The 21,086-nt window shown below is 41.0% G+C and overlaps 2 protein-coding genes across 2 annotated transcripts in view; both read right to left on the bottom strand.

The window, feature by feature from the left end:
* Positions 1-6,018, bottom strand: part of LOC124124763 — a 28,520-nt gene extending 22,502 nt beyond the window's left edge. Inside the window, exons 1-5 of the mRNA XM_048402205.1 lie at positions 5,973-6,018; positions 3,968-4,119; positions 3,562-3,692; positions 2,435-2,567; positions 578-646 (exon numbers count right to left, since the gene is read on the bottom strand). Coding sequence (XP_048258162.1) covers positions 578-646; positions 2,435-2,567; positions 3,562-3,692; positions 3,968-4,119; positions 5,973-6,018 — 531 coding nt within the window. The remainder of the gene's footprint in view (positions 1-577; positions 647-2,434; positions 2,568-3,561; positions 3,693-3,967; positions 4,120-5,972) is intronic.
* A 300-nt stretch (positions 6,019-6,318) lies between these two features.
* Positions 6,319-13,322, bottom strand: LOC124150211 (histidine-rich glycoprotein-like). The gene is made up of 2 exons (XM_048402204.1): positions 13,285-13,322; positions 6,319-6,985 (listed from the first exon to the last, which is right to left on the bottom strand). The coding sequence occupies exons 1-2, from the start codon at positions 13,320-13,322 to the stop codon at positions 6,319-6,321; spliced, it is 705 nt and encodes a 234-aa protein (XP_048258161.1).
* Positions 13,323-21,086: the final 7,764 nt, after the last annotated feature.

The following is a 21,086-nucleotide window of genomic DNA, read 5'->3' as shown; positions in this document are numbered from 1 at the left end:
TACTAGTGGTGATTATTTCCTCTGTTATAAAGGTTGGTGAGCTGGCTAAAATCAGAATAGAATCCCACTCGGCTCACCTTCATCCAACAAGTCATATAGAAGAATCTGTATTGGAGCTGATTCGCTAGTTTCGCTAGTTCACATGACTATCGCTTTACACATTACAATCTGGTATAGGTAGTAACCTTATATAATGTCGTTTTATATCGACATAAAAACTTAAATTTTGTTAAATAAATAAACTCTATTTTTTTCAAAATCGACCCTTAGTACGAACTATTTGTTGTGAGGTATTACAGTGAAATCGTGCAATATAACTTTTCCATTTCTGGAGGAAATATGTGAGTATGAGGCAGGATGAAAGCCGTGCCCTGTGTTCCCTAGTAGCCCAGCACACTTGATACTCCCTGGCTACCCATGCGTCACTACCGCGAAAATGCGATTCTTTTGCCGCAGCTGTCGGGTTGATCTCGCCACTATATTAGATAAGTAGGTGCTCAGTTCTGACTAGTTGTGTACATGCCCTCTAAACTACAACTATATATGGTATATTTTTACAGTCTACTGTTATGCGTACCATGGATGCATTGTGGTACGTTGTTCCATTTTGCATGGCTTGCTGAAAACTCTCTTTTATCTCAGATATCTGTGTAAACATAACACAACAATTAAAAACAACTGGAATATATTTTTGTTAAGCAACGTTATTTATTCTGAAATTAAACAATGCTTTTTAAAAAAAAATTTTTTATGAAGACATCTCCTCGACTTTAAGGTTGTGATTCACAATTTGCACGTGCATGTTCATACACAGCGCATACTTTGGATGTTTGCGTGTTTGTTTGTGCATGAAACTCACACACCTGTTTTTCAAATCTATCAGGTGGTCGTTAAAACACACTTTCGTTTAACCGTGTGAAAAACGCCTGAGTGATGTTTCGGCGTGCTGACAATCAACGTCAACACGCGTAGGGTATGCTGCAAACAGGAGCACAACGAAGTTGCCAGACATAATATAATCTCCTTGGAAACATTATGCCACGGGCTGGTCGCCCAGGTGTCACGTCGATTGGTGCATCTACAGAATACTAATGTATTGATACCAAACTGCCACATTAACAGCTCGGACTATTCCTGGGTTGAGACCAATTAGTGGTAGAACCGTAGGCAACTCGGTGATTGAGCGCAAGATCCGGTACGGAAGTCAAGAAATATGCCAGGCACCCCTAGCTTGGTGTAGACATCTTCCTTCTCAAGTTCAGAAGACAAGACATGGACAATATATTGTTCACAGATGAGTCCAGGTTTCATATGGGCAGCTCTAATCGTCGTGCGTCCAGGATGTTTTAGCGACGCTTGCGTTACACAAAGCCGTCAATTTGGAGAGGGGAGTATAAACTCATCATTGTTAATGACAATTTGAATGGCGTACGCTATCTGGAAAAGTTCTAGCCTTTGTGCAAATACAGGATAATTCCCGTATCACTTGTTGCATGTGTTGTTACACACTTTTTGAGACAGCATAACAATGCAGTACTACCATGGCCTGCTGCCCCACATAGAACATATCTGGAATGAGATGGATCAGACGCCAACGACATGATTAGAATCAACCTGTAACGCTAGCTCAATTGGTCCAATCTTTGCTTTACATTTGCGCCAATAGTGTTGACTGGTTATTAGCGTTACGGAAGACTCCCCGAGTTAGCTCCCTTGTCTTCGCTCTCCTGTTCCGCCTTTTGTACCCGCCTCGTGGTTTTCGAAAAGAAAACCTCTGGCAACCGAAAAACCTCTCCATCTTGTGTCCCAATCGTCAGTGGTCTAAGAGTGTCCGTCAAACCTTACTGGCGTTGGAACAACATCCCCAAGGTTGTTTTCAATCATCTGGTATCTTCAGTGCACCGCCGCTGCCCCGCATGTATCAGCGCAAAATGGTGTCACACCCGATATGGATATTGTTAATTGAGTTGTTACACCATCCCTCTTTTAGGGCGTGTCGATCTGTTACCAGGTATGCGTTTCGTCAATGAATGTCTTATGATAAAACATTGAGCAGACGAATGACCAAATAGTACTATATGAATGCATTTTAGAATAAAAATATTTGTGAATATATGGATATAAGAAAATATGAGCTGTTAAGACTACAAAAGCTGTCATAAGAGATGTTTCAGTTCAAGTGATAGGAACTGTTCTCTCTTTCGCTATTTTGCATTCAAATTTACTACCTTCTATTGTAAATATAAAACGTCTTCATCATCCTCCAAAACAGATTTCATTTGCCGCAAAGGGCAATTAGCTATGAAAAGTCTATGAATGGATCACTGAAAAGCCTACCCTAACCCGAATATATTATCACCATTTGAAATTCCAGAAAAAAGCTGGAATAAATTCTTTTGCCTAAGAGTTTACAAAATTATTATTGTTGAGTTACCTGTTGTGGCAGCAAGGTCAATCTGTGAAGGTAGTTCTCCACATCTCCCCTCGTATTCATTGGGGTGCTTGTCATCCGGGTCACATCCTTCTGAACTCCCTCAAGGAAGTTGACGGGGTTCAAGTTGAGGTAACTGAAACAGGACATCATGCATTCCCATCTTGTATTGTAGAATATTATCATTACTTAGGCTACCTTAAGGGTAAAATAGATTTATTTACTCTTTATTGAATGTCTATTTGATACCGAAAAGCATTCATTCCAACGCGTCTGACTCCATACAGAAATCTGGTGATCTACGATCAGTAACTGAGGTCTTGTGAAGTAGATTTAATTTGCCCTTGTGTACAGGATTAATTTGCAGACAAAATATTATACTATGCATTTTACATTTTACTATGTTAGAATATGTTAAAATGTTAGAATATGCTAGTATCACTTCTGCCATATGAACAAAGATGTGTTTGAATCTAGACATCTCAGGTGTCATGCAACACCAGGGTCTCCCGCAGCCGTACTCCATTCGGATAAACATTTGTTTTATTTTTCTCATTAGGATCCGATACATATCAATGTATGTGCGTTTGATCGATGTAAGGAATTGATACTGCTATGTTGACAATGCATTCGGTGGATAGTGACATTACAATGGTATCTGTGGATATGTCATGTCTAAATTATTATTTCTTTTATATATCTTTTCGTAAGCTCGTTTGTGATGTCGTCAAAGTTATCACATTTTAAAATTGTGCATTTTTAGTATCAATTATTTTAATCTATTACTGAACTTACTTAAAACGTTTATATTATGAATATGTAATTGCATTAGGAGAGACGGAAAACAATTTACAATTGCGCTGCTGTGTCATACAAAGTTACTCCTTTGAAGTAACAATAGACTTGAATTTAGAGGGAGAACTCAGCTGGGCGCGTTCCTAGGAATACATCGCGTCCATGTTTGCATGGCTATGTGTTTGTCGGTCGGCTGTAAGACATATTCATAGTGTTGTTTACATAACTCTGTTGAAAGTTTGTTTTCCAAAGACAGGTAATCTAATATCTGTTTAAACTCATCCTTACAGTCAAAGCATGTTGATATAACTATCACATATCCGTTTTCAACTCACAATCGCCACTGATACCCGTCTCGAAAAGCTTCTAGTGTGTAGCGGAGTACTTTGAAGCTGATTTTATCCTGACGGGGAAGCTCCAACTCCGGGATGTTTACCAGGCGCTCGTATAGCCCGTCAACAAAGTCCTACGGCAGACAACGCCAAACAACATAACGTTATGTACACATGACCTAGTTATGTACTGCAGTTTAGATCTAAACACTTCCGTGAGTCTACATCATCACCCAAGTATGAAGACAGGTAAAGTGTTGTTTAACCTGCTCCATACACGCATGTTATCCAATCATCAATGCAACTTGCTGAAACGAAAACATATGCTGTTCAAAATAACGATTCTGTATTTTATATATTTAATACATTTAAATACATCTGCAATATAATAATCCATGTCAGTATGCACCTTAAAATGTTCATATCTGGTGTAGTTGAAGGACTTTAGGCGGTCGTTGAAGGTGTAGACGTTCCGTGATGTCGCTGATCTTGGCCGCTGACTCAGCCGCCATGTTTGGAATTCATCAGCCAAGGAAGCCAACCTTTGACTGCTTGTTTCATCTGAAGCAAAGGAACAATTATCGTGCATTACTATGCATTACTATATTACTATTTATAAAAAAGTAGGTCATCTACGGATGCTAGACTGTATACACCTATTACAATATATATCTAAGATAATGATATTGTTATGTAGCATGCTTTTAATGGAAACAGTTTGAACAATAAGCCACTTTTCCGATTTCGAAACCATTATAATATGACATGACTCTTTGAACTGACACCTTGTATAAGTTCATCAAATCAACTCTTGCAGCTGTTTTGTCAGGTCATGAGTGGACGTAAAGGTGAAGCGTCGCCTCGTCACACAATGGTACCTACCACAACCACGGTCACCAATTCATTTGTGGTGCTGGGTAGTAGTAGGGGTGGTGATTGTGGTGTTTTGTTATGGTTGTGGTGCTTTGGGATGATGGTTGTTGTGCTTGGTGATGATGGCTGTGGTGCTTGGTGATGCTGGTTGTGGTGCTTCGTGATGATCGTGGTTGTGGTGCTTGGTGATGATGGTTGTGGTGCTTCGTGGTGGTGGTTGTGGTGCTTGGTGATGATGGTAGTGGTGCTTGGTGATGATGGTCGTGGTGCTTGGGGATGATGGCTGTGGTCCTTGGTGATGGTTTGTTGTGCTTAGTGATGATGGTTGTGGTGCTTGGTGATGATGGTAGTGGTGCTTGGTGATGATGGTGGTTGTGGTGCTTGGTGATGATGGCTGTGGAGCTTCGTGGTGGTGGTTCTGGTGCTTGGTAATGGTGGTTGTGGTGCTTGGTGATGATGGTAGTGGTGCTTGGTGATGATGGTGGTTGTGGTGCTTGGCGATGATGGTAGGTGTGCTTGGTGATGATGGCTGTGGTCCTTGGTGATGGTGGTTGTGGTGCTTGGCGATGATGGCTGTGGTCCTTGGTGATGATGGCTGTGGTCCTTGGTGATGATGGCTGTGGTGCTTGGTTATTATGGCTGTGGTCCTTGGTGATGATGGTAGGTGTGCTTGGTGATGATGGCTGTGGTCCTTGGTGATGATGGTATAGATGCTTGGTGATGATGGTGGTTGTGGTGCTTGGTTATTATGGCTGTGGTCCTTGGTGATGATGGTAGTGGTGCTTGGTGATGATGGCTGTGGTCCTTGGTGATGATGGTAGTGGTGCTTGGTGATGATGGCTGTGGTCCTTGGTGATGATGGTATAGATGCTTGGTGATGATGGTGGTTGTGGTGCTTGGTTATTATGGCTGTGGTCCTTGGTGATGATGGTAGTGGTGCTTGGTGATGATGGCTGTGGTCCTTGGTGATGATGGTAGTGGTGCTTGGTGATGATGGTGGTTGTGGTGCTTGGCGATGATGGTAGTGGTGCTTGGCGATGATGGTAGTAGTCCTTGGTGATGATGGTAGTGGTGTTTAGTGATTATGGCTGTGGAGCTTCGTCGTGGTGGTTGTGGTGCTTTATGATTATGGTGGTGGTGCTTGGTGATGGTTTGATGTTCTTGTTTGGTGATGGTGGTGTTTCGTTGTAGTGGTGGCTTTGGCACTTTACGGTGTTTGTTGATGCTTTGTTTGGTGTTTATCATGCTGGTGGTTGTGTGGTGGCGGTAGTTGGTGATGTTTGTGCTGGTGTTTTTTTGCGGTGCTTGATGGTGCTGCTAGATTGTGGTGTTTGGTGGTGGTGCTTTGTGATGATGTTGATGTTTGTGGTATTGCAGTTTGTGCAGATGGTGCTAAGTGTTTGGTGATGGTGGCGCTTACGGTGCTTGTAGTGGTGATGCTTTGTGGTTAGTGCTTGGTGTTCTTGTGTGGCGATGGTCAATCTTTCCGAGATATATGAGCATTTCTTTTGTGTGTGTGTGACGAGCACCATTTCTGTCACCTGTGATAAGTGCCGCCTTAACATCAACTGTTCTCAGGTGAAGCATATTCACAACAATTAAATTAGTTCATAAAAATGGCGTAAATTATGCAACTATACAAAACAAACAACTACCCAATCAAAAGCCCATTTATGCGTTTTTGCTTGGTAGTGGTTGTAGGGTTGTCGTGCTTTGTGATGACAGGTTGTTGTGCTGGTCGTGGTGCTTGGTGGTGGCCGCGGTAATGGTGGTGATTGGGATGCTTGGTGGTGGTTGTGGTGGTTGGTGGTATTGTCGTTGGTGGTGCTTTGTTGCTTTGTTGTTGTTAATCTTGATAGTGATGGTGGCGATGGCGATGGTGCTGTTCTATGGCGGTCCTGGGTTTTCTGGTGATGATGCTCGATGGGGGCGGTGATGGTACTTGGTGAAGGTGCTGGTTGATGTAGTGTTTTCTGGTGGCGATGCTTGATGGTGGCGATGGTGGAACTTGGTGAAGGTGCTGGTTGATGTAGTGTTTTCTGGTGGTGATGCTCGATGGGGGCGGTGATGGTGCTTGGTGCAGGTGCTGGTTGATGTAGTGTTTTCTGGTGATGATGCTCGATGGGGGCGGTGATGGTGCTTGGTGAAGGTGCTGGTTGATGTAGTGTTTTCTGGTGGTGATGCTCGATGGGGGCGGTGGTGGTGCTTGGTGCAGGTGCTGGTTGATGTAGTGTTTTCTGGTGATGATGCTCGATGGTGGCGATGGTGGTACTTGGTGAAGGTGCTGGTTGATGTAGTGTTTTCTGGTGATGATGCTCGATGGGGGCGGTGATGGTACTTGGTGAAGGTGCTGGTTGATGTAGTGTTTTCTGGTGATGATGCTCGATGGGGGCGGTGATGGTACTTGGTGAAGGTGCTGGTTGATGTAGTGTTTTCTGGTGATGATGCTCGATGGGGGCGGTGATGGTACTTGGTGAAGGTGCTTGTTGATGTAGTGTTTTCTGGTGATGATGCTCGATGGGGGCGGTGGCAGTGCGTGTTATTGGTGATGGAACTGGTTTGTGGTGCTTTGTTGTGATGTTGGGTTATTGTGCGTGGTTATGCTTGGCTGTGATGCTAGGTTTTGGTGCTTGATGATGGTGGTGGTTGTGGTGGTGACGCTTGGTAGTGATTGTGGTGCTCGGTGTTGGTTGTGGTGTTTGTTGCTGGTGATGGGTTGTGGCGCTTGGTGATGATGCTAGGCTGTGGTGCTTGGTTGTTGATGGTTGTGCTTGGTGGTTGTGAAGCATGTTGACCTGTGTTGATACCGTTGGCCGTCACAACGAGGAAAGTTTCTGGACTAATTGGTTTTCAAAAATATAATTTGACATGTTCTGTGTTTTATGAAATGTTGACCTGTGTTGATACCGTTGGCCGTCACAACGAGGAAAGTTTCTGGACTAATTGGTTTTCAAAAATATAATTTGACATGTTCTGTGTTTTATGAAATGCAAAATATTCTGTAATCGGAGAGATACGCAAAGCAACATTCAAAGCTATTTTAATGCCATTGTGGTGGATCTAGAAGTCATTGAACATCTGTTTAATTATCAATTATTGAAATAACTAAAGTTGTTCATTCTACACTGATTGTTGTATTAAGTGACATGATGCCTAGTAGACAACCACATAAGTGTTATAAAATGTTAAAGGTGCTTGATGATAACAGTAAAAATAATTGGTTTTCAGATATGAGAAATGCATCATATTTTGTTGAGGCTTTTCATATGTGTGGATTTCCAAGGATGTGGCAGATTCACATATATCTATAAATTCAATTAACCAGGACTAAAGGATACGTTTTGTCAGCAGTGGCATCAGACTATTTCCTCATCACTTCATTTTTACGGCAAAGTGAATTAAATCACTGTAGCAAACTGAAAGATATTTTACTTGTTTAAACGATAAAAGATTATTCAGAGTGTATTGTAAATATAGACTGTCTTCGCACAATATTAATGTAAACGTATGTCACAGGTACAAAGACGGAAATAGTGTATCCGGAGAAATAGAGGACGAATACCATATTTTACTCAGACAATGATTCTCACGAAGTTGAAACCATAAGAAGTGGAAACACCTCTTATGTATATACTTTCATTTGGCCCCGGCATGCTCATTAAAATATTATCATTATTGTATACCTGATAAGTATAATCCAGTAGAAGACACTCAAACATTGCCTTGGTTTCCAGATACATGATACATGGTAAATTTGACAAGATAAAAAGTCACATTAATACATTACTGACAAAGCCGTCAATACTCAAATGAGTACTTATCAGAGCGTTCCAAGTGCTAATCCCGACCAAACAATAATTGCCACAATTATCAACAATCCACAGTTGACATTGCGCCATTGTTAGCGGAATAAGGGTAATAATCATTAAATGTGTTCTTGAAATGTGATGATAAAACTTATTTAATGTTTATTTCGTGTTAAATTTAAACCTGAAATACAGATTGTAAACCTCAAGACTGTTATCGTAGTTATTTTTTTCTCATATCAATGTACGTGTGTGTGAAAACGCATGTAGAGCGTGAGGAAGATCATTCAATAATGGTGGAGAAAGTAGACATTGTTTCCCGGTTCCTTCAGTTTCTACCTCTCAGGGTTTCACTATATTAGAAAAAGTATTTTCATTTCTCTCCTTGTTGCTGGGTATCTTTAAAGACCGCCAGTTAAAGATAATCTGCTAAACGATCCAAGCTGTTGCTGTATTTTTAAAATATGTCTTTATGATGAGAAAATCAAACATGTACATCAAGTGACAAACGTCATCATAAATCTGCAGTGCCCCTGTGGGCATTGATGCCTAAATTCTGGAATAAACTCCTTGGTCCCACTTGTACTGTGTATGTGTCTGTATGTGACTTTGTATTACCACAGGGACAGCCTATTTCAAGAATTTCAATTTGTGTATGTAAATATATTAAACTTTTGCAGCTTACAAATAAATTGTCTATCAGGCTGAATTTCAAACATCAGACGCTTCGAAACGGTCTGCCCATCTGTTGTGTGTTACCTGTGATAAATACCTGCGATTTCCTTGTGCAATAACATGTTTATGAGTGTGAGTGGGGATAGTGTTTAACACCTTATTTACACCTTGCTAGGTGTTGAAAATCAGGTGTCTTTCACGTTATCAGGTGTACCATCATTGTCTCCATCCGTTTCCTGTATGTCTCACAGTAGCATCACATTTGTAATTACTATGATTGATTTGTAGTCCTTGCTGCAATCACCTGTGCTACGGACTTTGTGGATGTCACATTTATATCTCATTCTTTCAAGCCCCCTATCATAGCAGGGATTATATATGATGTGTTGTACGTCCTGGTGGTATAAAGCTAATTACGTCAAGTGCATTATATCCTTATTTGATGCACTCAGTTTATAATTACCTATTGACAGATTTAAGAGTTCAATTCACGCCATGATACAACTGGAATACTGTTAAAAGTGGCGTTAAGCCAAACCCACTCACTAAGAGTTAAATTTCTGGCCACGTTTATATATTTGTGTACGTTATCTCCCACAACATGCATCAACAAACAAAAGTAAACACATGCAAAGCAGAAAATGGTTCTGGTTAAAATAAGGTATTTGCGCTAACATCTGTTGTGTCACTGCTGTGACAATTCTGAAACTTCTTCAACAAAACGTTTTGAAAGTCTTACTATGGCCTTTAATGCTGTAACCCTGACGAATCAACGTTTGACGCTCCTTGAAATCTTCATTACAAGAGCACGCACGATTGGCCCCAAAAAGTTGTTAAATGTAGATACCAAAGGCTGCAGCTGCTGAACTATTTCTCGACAGTAAAAAGCTGAAGTAATCCACCTTGTCATACAGCCTTGTGATATTGTTTGACAACCCGAATCTTAATGCCTAGATCTTAATATGAAATAAATGAGGCGGTTTTACTGGTCACTTATATTTCTAGCGCAGATGGGTAATTCTGATAAATAGAATTAAATACTAGTATTTGACCGTTATTGAACGATACAAGATCATCGATATACCTGAAGCTAAAGGTAAACTTCTTGACCAAATTCCTTGTGTTTGACAAGTTTGACCTATTTTAACGCAAATCGAGAAATAAAGTTCAAAACATACATCATTCTTCATCCACGACTACGAATGAAGTGGGCTTGATTCAAAATGTTATTCCCGTCATCGGTTCATCACTTACTTGCAGTTGTACTCTGGACAGACTTTTTTGTAAATGAATAAACATAACTTACCAACACCTTGTGTTAACTCCACATTAAGGAGTAGCAAAACGCAGACGCCCCAAAGCAGCATTCTGAAACAAACAGAATAATTTCAACATGAACATGACCAATGCAGAATATGTAACTTGCAAAGTGATATACGTTTATAAAACGACGCACATATAACAGATAAGCAAGAAAATAATGTATGAGATCATTCCCGTCTGGCGTTTGTGGCATTATCTATATAAGAAATATGCTCACTGTAAATTGTATATGTCATGGGTGATAACGTGTGCTGTTTTATATGAAATATTTTATAGCAAAGGAAAATATTTGTTGTCGTATATGCCAGAACTACGACAAGGTCGCATCACATACATTTCCAGTCAGCCATTACAAAACACACACAAGTGACTAAGGCATTCTGAAGCGTAACCGACATAACGTGGTGCCGACATTCAGGGTCAGGCACTGCATGTACCATGCATACATAATACTCACGTCCGCAAACGCCAGCCCAGGTTGTTGCCGGTTAGAAGATTAATACAATACAATATAACTGTTGAGTTCATGTTCAAGGGTCATCCAAGGTGACCAGTGCAGTTTCATATGCCGTACAATTTAACCAAAGTAAGATACTGTAGTATTATCCTGAAGTACCACTGTGTCACGGTTCAAAAGCCATCTATACATTTTCCCAGACACAAAGTTTGTCTGATGTGAGAAAGTAAACAGCTGCACCGCGACATGATGGAAACCCTACCTGATGAATGCAATGCCACTCCGTAATTGGTGAGAGTTAAGTGTTGATGCGACTGTGAGTGGGGGCACTATTCTTGTAATATATACTTTTAACTGTTTGATTGGCGTTCTAGAAGTTGGCGAGTAAATAAGAAAACATACAACTTTATGGCTACCAACTTCTGGTTTATAACAGTGTAAGATTATACATCGAAACGTTGCTGAATACAATAAACCAGAAGTTGTTACCAATAAAGTTGTACGTTTTCTTATTCATCCACTTTTGTACTAATAATGAACCCATCCATACGGCGATCCTTACACACGCGCATGCAGTGTACGTACGCATAGGCACACCAGGAAATATGCTTAAATATTCCACATTCTAATACTTGGATTAATCCCGGAGCAGATAAAAGGTTTATATGTGCCAACTGAATCATCGACAGGACGTCACTCGTTCACGCCATCTCTAGAGAGTTATACGTGTTATAATTCACATGTGCCTATACTTGTACGAATGTTGGAATAAGCGAGTGAATATGGTTTTACGCCGCTTTTGCAATATTCAGGCAATATGACGGCGACGCACACAAAGTTGAAGTTCATACATTGCACGCAAGTAGGAATCAAACCCGGGCTGAACGCTTTCCCTCCGGGCATATGGTGCGATATACACTGTGTGAGAGCCTATGTACATCACTCCATATGCCACTCGAGATCGGTTGACAGCTTATCATGTCAGATACATTCAGATATACATTTGACATTTACTGAGAATCTGTGTCATGGAAAAGATGAAAAATCGACCTATCAAAAAGAGAAGCATATTTCATTTTTTCTTTATAATAATACAAATTACAGAATAGAATGTCTAACATTAACCATTAAAAACACCAGCGGCAGCGATACAGATGCTTACTTGTCAACAGTTAGTCTTTCAGCACGAGAGAGAAGGTTGTGTACAGCCTGTCCTGGATGCAGCTACACCTCACGATCGCGACGGTCAGTACACCAATACGTTCATTCTTGAGGAGTATCTTATTCATTGTTAAAGTCTGACATCAGGTAAAACAATATTTTATGTTTTTGAAAAATCATCGATGATCTTCTCATCGGTTGTTTTTGTTATGTGCTATCCAGCACTGTATCTCCCTGAGTTGCATCCCTGAGCCACATATAGCCTCACTGATTTCAAAGTCATGTTATTCAACATCCAAAGGCTCTACATTGGCAATACTTCAAATGATGCACTTCCTAATAACTCACATAGCCTTTGTTCCTTTCATTATAAAAAGTGCTAACACCACTAAAATATTTCTTGTTAATTCACACTCAACATGGGAATACCTCCGTTGTACATACACAGTGATTGCTTATATACACTTCCAACTCGTCGCGTATTGAAAGCTTTAATCTACATGCATCGCAAAATGGCGGAAAATCGTTTGTTGCTTACAAGTGAATAAAATAGTTACGATGTACAAATCTTTACTAAACGATTATCGTCAAATATGCATAGAAATGTCTATTCCACATCAATGAAATGAACTCACCCTTTCAGTTATCGCCAAAATGCAACCCACACTATGCATAACATATAACCTAGTTCCTGTCATAAATTCACTTGGAATCATGTACTTTGATACATCTCGTTATCTGGAACTACATAAACTGTGCCATCTCGTTATCTGGAACTACATAAACTATGACATCTCATCATCTGGAACTACAAAAACTGTGACATCTCGGAAAAGGTATGTTGTTTACATTTGTATGGAATGATTGTAAAGCTATCATGTGTTTTCGACTCGCAGTTTGGCATACATCATTATCGGTCATACAATGTTTCAGCAGTGTTTGCTGGGATCTGCTGCTGAGAAAATTCACGTGACAAACACTCGTTTCATGATACAGTTTACTGTCGAATCGTTTTCTTCAACATGCCGTCTATTGGCCGGGGTTATACCTCTGCTAAGTATTGTCGTAAACTTGAGATACCTTAGCGCTAAGGCATGTTTGAGAATAGGCTAACATATTTCTTTTGCTACGACACCTTTACGTCCATCTTTGCACTAATACAGGTTCGCCAAATTGCCACTTGAACTGCAGACACTATGACGGCTCGTCATCTGCAACTACGTACACTCGATGAATTAATTGCTTGAGACAATCCATAATTTGGTCGAATCACTGAAAACAAATCACCCCCATGGGGATCCTGGGTCAGAATAGGTCCGGGCAACGTAGGCCGGTAAGAAGCGATAAGATAGATCAGGTCACGACGCGGGGATTTGGTTTATTGCGTGTCATCGTACCCCGACGGTGTATATCGCTGCTCATGATATATACCATTGGTTCATCTCGTTCTGTTTACATGCCGACGCCATGTAGCTGGGATATTGCTGAGTGCAACGTTAAACAACAAACAAACAAAAAAAAGACGAAAGAAGTTCGCAATTTGTCACGTAATATCTGCCATGAGAGTGACAAGGTTTAACTGTAATTAGCACGATTTGAGAGTGACAAGGTTTAACTGTACTTAGCACGATTTGAGAGTGACAAGGTCTTACTGTACTAACGAGTCGATTGGCTTGGACTGTATTGCACCAGTTATTAAAGGACACGTGTATTTCTTTTCATGATAACCTTGCGAACTTTTGTTTGATAGACATACAAGGGGAAGCCGAGCAATTTTCAGTTGACCTGGCAGACTGCAGACCGAATGTCAACGTACCTCGACGACGCTGGACTATGTTTACCTATTGACCACTGGTTTTACTTGTCAAGATTTATTTTCAGGCCGTGGTGATTCATTATATAAAATCTAAAGCACAACAGAACAAATTGCAATGCAGCCCAAATCTGGATCCCGTGAAGATTTTGGGTACCTATGCTTGCCGTAAAAGGCGACTATGCTTGTTGTAAGAGGGGACTCACGGGATCGGGTGGTCAGGTTCGCTGACTTGGTTGTTGCATGTGATCGTATCCCAATTGCGTGGATCGATGCTCACTGGATTGTCTGGTCCAAACGCGATTATTTTCAGGCCGCCATCATATAGCTAGAGTATTGCTGAGTGGGGCAGTAAACATCAAACAAACAAAGTGAATTCGATGCATTTGTACCTCATACTTTGGTAAATTATGTAACCTTTCAGATAAAGAAATATTGCAGAATGTGCCACACATTGCTTGTAAAGATGCATCAAAATGAAAAGGAAACTATGTGAATATTTGTTATCGTGGCGGTCGTAGTGGTAGTTCAAGAAATAGTTTTAATGTCAGCAGTAAATGTTTTTCAAGTCCAGGGATAGAAAACTATTTACAAGTTGTTAAGTTTTCGTAATGTTCCAATTTAATGGCCAAACACTGAGGTAACATCAGTGCGGGAATGTGTTTTACTTATCTCACGATAGAGAAGAACAAAAAATAACAGGCTCAGCTCCCTCAAACTTCAATATGTCTATTTTATCTCAACGTTATTTTCTCACGTGTTTCAGAATAGTATTATCTTCTTTGTTTATATTCAAGTGTTATTGTATCAGAGTAACACCGGCCCATGCTAGAGTCTGACGGTTTCCTGTACTTGTTCGCAGTGCAGCAACTGTGATGCTGGTTACATTCAGACACCCTTTCAGGGCCTCAGGTAACATGCAGGCACTCCTTGCATTTAGGTGGAGTACCCTATAGAGAGAAGGTTTCCATGGATTTCTGTGAGTGAGTGTGTGAGTTGAGTTTAACGTCACTTTGAACAAGCTTCCTGCTACAACACGTCGCGTCAGCTTAATTTGGGAGGTATGCCCGAAGTGATGCAGGTCTCAGACGTTTACCACTTTGGTGAACCAATGAGCACGTTATGGTGCTGACAAACCTAGAAAGATAATTGGCGCGATCCGGGATTCGATCCCACAATCATAGGTTTGTAATATTTCCGTAGGCCCATCACATAAACACAGGTACATTCCATGTCCGCTTCAATCACTTTCATCATATATCTTCACTGACATCAAATGTGTCAATGTGGCGGCACAACTGCAATACTTTCAGCACAACACAATTCATGTGGGGATTTAAAACTATTATATTACAGAGAAGAAACGAAACATGTCAACAAATTCATGACTTTTGATGAATTTGTGCACTCAGTTTTTTGGTGTGCCATTTCCCAGAAATGTAGGAAATGTGTGATAAACTGATCGATGTTTCTAATACACCACAGAAACTAGTCAAGTAGAAAACAACACATTTAGCTGACCTTGTTACATTCTTGTACACAAAAAAAAAGAAAATAGACACGCAACTTCTATGTCCGCCTCAGTCAATAACCTCACATTACATTTGACCTTTAAAATAAATATGTCACACTTACAAGTTTACACAAAGTCATTTTTATTTTATTTCCTATGTGAGCGCGTTATAAATAAGTGACTTCTTGGAGTCAGTCATGGTGATGTCCATATCTAAATTGGCATCGCCACCTCCTCTAATTCAATGTTCAGAGATATGATCTTTTTTTTTAGAACGTTTTTTCAATTTTACTCAGACAAAAGACCAAAAACAGATACAAAATAGATTAATTTCTAATTCCGTGTGTCACACGGTCACTGTGTTTATAACCGTTCTCATGAGCGATACAGCCAATTCATAAGTCTAATGCAGTCTGATTGGCGGCATTTCGACGTCAATACACTAGTTGATTATGAAATATGCATACAAATGACGGCTCCGATTACTTAGTGTTTGCTAGAGCATTCACCGCATCAGTAGGCATGCATTAGGCACAATGCCCTGTTGACATTCAGTGTCTCCAGAATAAGAAAGGCAGTCTAGGAAAACGTTCTAACAACCAGCATCATTATTCAATACTACAATATCACAACATGTGTCTCAAGGAATCTTTATCTTTAAATATTCAATAATCAGTTGTAATGTGATTGCCTGTTTTAATTCAAATACATCATGGATCAAGTGTAAATGCTTAGGTTTAGTCTATTTATTTTCGTGAAATCAATGTGCCATTATTGATAAACTGTTTGCATTATTACAATTTTAAATACAATGTTCTTGTTGTAATAGAGACAATGCTCTTCTCTGTTCCAGAATGGACACCTTCCCGAAGTGTTCTGTCTGTCAGCTGCAGTTTACCCTGAAAGGTCCAGTCCCCTACTTACTGCCCTGTCTACACGCTGTGTGTGAGACGTGTGTGACATCTGCGGCTGGTGGTGTGATATCATGCTCCACATGTCAGAGGGAGGTCAACCTCGCAGACACAAGTCTCCAGAAGGATGCAGTCAGACAGAAGGAAATATTCCACCTGACCGTCAAACATCGCCCCACAGAGCTTCTCTGTACACATGAAAATGATGGCAATCAGGCTGTGTGTTGCTGTCAGGAGTGTGAAGAGTTCCTCTGCGAATACTGCCAGAACTTGCACAATGGTTTTAAAACTACCAGGCGACATGTTGTTGAAACCTTTCGGGATACGGGGGACATGTTTGTAGAACAAGTATGCAAACTTCACAATCGTTATCCTCTTGAATATTTTGATAAACACTGCAACATTTCAATTTGTGCCAAATGCAGGCTTGGCGAGCATTCCGAGCACGGCGTTGAGGATTTAGATGTGGCTGCTGATGCTGCAAAAGGACGGATAGAACAACATGGGAAGAATGTGACTGCCCATCATACTTATCACCAAGCATATTTGAAGAGCGTCAGCAAAGTCGTAAATGACATAAAGAATACAAGTAGTGCTCTTAAGGAGGCCATCCACCACACTTTCCATTCTCTGAGGACACAACTTGATCAAAGAGAGAAGGAGCTGGTCATAGACCTTGAGAATCAGACGAAACAGGAACTGTCAAAACTGCACACTGTACAAGTTACCTCTGAAGGCGAGAGGGAAAGATGCAAGTGGACTTCAGACTACATCAGGACAGTGCTCAGATATGCTTCAAACTCTGACTTTCTCACACTGGAGAGTTCGATACAAGACACAGCGAAGACGCATCTCAGATCAGTTCCACCTGAGACACACAGTGCACCGGCATCCAGTTTCAACACAGGGGGCCTGGAGAAATTGAAATCCTACATTTCTGACTTTGGGTCTGTCAATGAAGATGGATCAGCTGCTCAGGCACATACACATGCAGGTACTTGCTTCTTACTTTGGCGATAGTTCATTTTGTATATGAAGATTGATTGAAGCTATGAATAAAACAAACAAAGAGTAAGTATTTGAAAACTTTGCTTATAGAGGTTGGTAGAACACAAAAAGATGACATTAACATTTTTTATTGATTACTACTGAATGCTGTGTTATCGTATTGAGTTAATATGTCATTTCAAACAATACAGAAGATTCGTGTCTTCTTCTTGATGTTTAGTTTAAGATTGCTAATGAGCTATCTATACATTAAGGTTGCTAATGAGCTATCTATACATTATCAACAACGACTCAGGGAACAGTCAAATAGTTCATCGATTTGCAACAGTTGTGTGTATTTATTGTACAGATCAAGGCACACAGACAGAAGATAGCCATCTAACTGACCTGGAAAACAAATACAAAGATGTAAGTATTCTCATTCAGCAAACGTGTGTAGATACGAATCGTTATTTCTGATGTATTAAATTTAGCATTTCACGATTGACTTGGTACATGTCATGTTCGTAATAGTTTGTACATTAAAGTGACGCCTGTACCTCATATTCAAAACAAACCTACTGTTATGTGATTCTTGGATTTTCTTTTGTTCTCAGCTGAAAGTGCTGGAGGTAGCTGACGATCCAACGCCATTGGCAAGTTTTGGTAAGATACGTTTCATTGGTTTGAAAACAATAACAATACAAAATAACGAAGCTATGTATATCCCTTTAGTTTTCATGCTATATTTCACAGGCTATATTTTCAAAAGCTCAAAATGCCAAAGCTCAAATAGGTTTGAATTATCTTAAGATTACTTTGTAGGCTTTTTCCAAATATGAATTTGAATAATTCAATTTTTCACAGATTTGAATTTTCAATTTGACATGATATTATGATATTTGTAAATTAATGGTTAAAGATCTAATACACAATGAATCTCCATCAGTAATGTACAGCAGTTGAAGGGGGAGGAAACTTAGATTGGGATTTTTTTTTAAGCCACTGAAGTAATTAAACGGCCCCAGATTTGTCTTGGCAGATATTTTGTTGTGTACAAAGATGGTGTATTCCGCTCGTGAAACCAACAGAGTTCTCAACATCTAACTTTAAGTTATATATGTGTGAGCGCGTTTATGTTTGTTCTTTTATCTAGAAATTGTTTTGCAGATGCGGGTGTTAAAACCTACACTCTGAAAACAGGAACGAGGACACCGGTGACTCTGCAGTGTGAGTACAATCAGATGCGTGCTTGGCCGTGTTCCACACTTTACAAGTTTCGTTGCTCGCCCTTAATGGACAGGATAGGTTACTGGGTGAAGCGCTTTTTCCTAGTCGACAGGGCACTGCTGAAAACGTTTCACAAAGTATGTAGTGATTGGTGTATCACTGAAATCCACCAGGTTACGGTGTGTTGTAATGTTTCCATTTCCTAAACACAAGGCATCGAACAATGAACTGTGTCTAGTGGTGTTGACCATCTTCTGAACACAGAAGAAGGCACGGGTTTACTGATGTTATCGACCATTTTCAACACAACACGGTACTAGGTGCAGTCATGTCGTCCATGTTCAACACATGATACTGGATGTAGTGATGTTGTCCGCCCTTTAAACACAGGGCATGGTACTTGGTATTGTGATATTGTCCGCCCTTTAAACACGGGGCATGGTACTTGGTGTAGTGATGTTGTCCGCCCTTTAAACACGGGACATGGTACTTGGTGTAGTGATGTTGTCCACCTTTTAAACACAGGGCATGGTACTTGGTGTAGTGATGTTGTCCGCCCTTTAAACCCGGGGCATGGTTCTTGGTGTAGTGATGTTGTCCGCCCTTTCAACACAGGGCATGGTGCTTGGTGTAGTGATGTTGTCCGCCCTTTAAACCCGGGGCATGGTACTTGGTGTACTGATGTTGTCCGCCCTTTAAACACAGGGCATGGTTCTTGGTGTAGTGATGTTGTCCGCCCTTTAAACACAGGGCATGGTACTTGGTGTAGTGATGTTGTCCGCCCTTTAAACACGGGGCATGGTACTTGGTGTAGTGATGTTGTCCGCCCTTTAAACACAGGGCATGGTACTTGGTGTAGTATTGTTGTCCACCCTTTAAACACACGGCATGGTACTTGGTGTAGTGATATTGTCCGCCCTTTAAACACGGGGCATGGTACTTGGTGTAGTGATGTTGTCCGCCCTTTAAACACGGGGCATGGTACTTGGTGTAGTGATGTTGTCCGCCCTTTCACCACGGGGCATGGTACTTGGTGTGGTGATGTCTGCCCTTTGAACATAGGACATGGTACTTGGTGTGGTGATGTCTGCCCTTTGAACATAGGACATGGTACTTGGCGTGCTGAGATTGTGAAACCTTTAAACACCGGTCATGATACAGCGTGCTGTGATGTTGTCCACCCTTTAAACACAGGACATGATACTGCGTGATGTTGACTTCCCTTTAAACACAGGACACGATACTGCCTGCATGTCTGTAGTTTCTGGACATTTCTGGTGTCTGGTCGCATGGACGTTGTCGAGTTTCTCACATTGTTTACTGAAGATCTATTCTGAAAATCCAGATTGTCTTGAAGACTTAAGAACCACCCTCGCCCACGGGGACATTACATTTTGGTGCAGGGCGTTGCACCTCTTTGGTTAATGGCATTCACAAATGCTATATATCAAAATTTGATCCCTTGAAGTGTTTTAAGTGAGTAACTTAGTATTGCCCTGACTGGCAGAGGCGTTAGATAGATAACACTCTTGTAACACTGAAATAGCACTTCCAAGATAACGCTTCATGAGAAATAGCGAAGTGGGCGTAAACGTTTCACGATGCGGCCGACAACAACTCTGGAAGAAGCAACGAGTAGGTAATGTCCCCACCTGCAGGTTGGTAGATATCTGTGCACACGGCGCGCGTGTGTGTCCCAGAAGAGCTGACCCAACGTGAATCGTGTAGGGGGAGAAAACGTGACAACACCCAATGCAAGCCTGTCATGTATGCCATGTAAACTGCGACACGGAGATATCTCGTTAGTCGTTTGTTTAAACACAAGACATGATACTGTGTGTACTGAGGTTGTCCACCCGTGACGTTTCGTCACTAACAGCCACGGAGATCTCTCGTCAATTGTTGGAATAAGAGGATGACACGAAGCTTGGAGAACTAGTCGTTATTTTGTTCATCAACGACTTTAATGTGTCACGCTGGTAGAGACATGTGCAAGGCCTACCTGGCTCTCCCGACCCGTGAAGATCCGGGATAGAATAGGTCTTCAGCAACCCATGCTTGTCGTATGAGGGATCGGGATCGAGTCGTCAGGCTCGATGACTTGGTTGATACATGTTATCGTATCCCAATTGCGTGGATCGATGCTCATGATGTCAATCACTGGATTTTCTGGTCCATACTCGAGTATCTACAGATCGCCGTTATAAAGCGTGAAGGGCGGTCGGGTAGCCTACTGGTTAAAGCGTTCGCTCACCACGCCGAAGACCCGGGTTCGATTCCGGACATGGGTACAATGTGTGAAGCCCATTTCTGGTGTCCCCCACCGTGATATTGCTGGAATATTGCTAAAAGCGGCGTAAAACCGTACTCACTCGATCACAATAAAGCGGGAAAGTTGCTGAGTGCGTCGATAAACAAGAAACGAACAAAACAAAACCTGTTTCTCCCTTCTCAACAGGTACGTGTAGCTGAACACGGTCTTTCAATATTACAAAGGTTCATGTTGTATAATGGCTAAAACAAGGGCCGATAATACCATTATCTTGGTTAACCTTTAGAACTAAGTTAGCTCATGTGTCTTGTTTGTAAAACAATTACTGGCGCTAGTTTGTTTAATGTCAATGCTCTCGGCAAGATAGAAGCCCACACTTAAAACAAAAGCATGTAAAGATATTGATGCGCTGCAGTAAATATCATAATGCATGGAGCAGTTAAAGCATTTATCGAAAAATGTCCTCTTATAATAAATAATTTCGTTTACACCGAGAAGAGAAGTGTA

This window comes from Haliotis rufescens, unplaced genomic scaffold, assembly GCF_023055435.1.
Source record: "Haliotis rufescens isolate VD_foot unplaced genomic scaffold, xgHalRufe1.0.p SCAF_25, whole genome shotgun sequence".
Classification (NCBI taxonomy): domain Eukaryota; kingdom Metazoa; phylum Mollusca; class Gastropoda; order Lepetellida; family Haliotidae; genus Haliotis; species Haliotis rufescens.
Note: the sequence above shows the minus strand (reverse complement) of the source record. Positions and strands in the feature narration are given on the sequence as shown.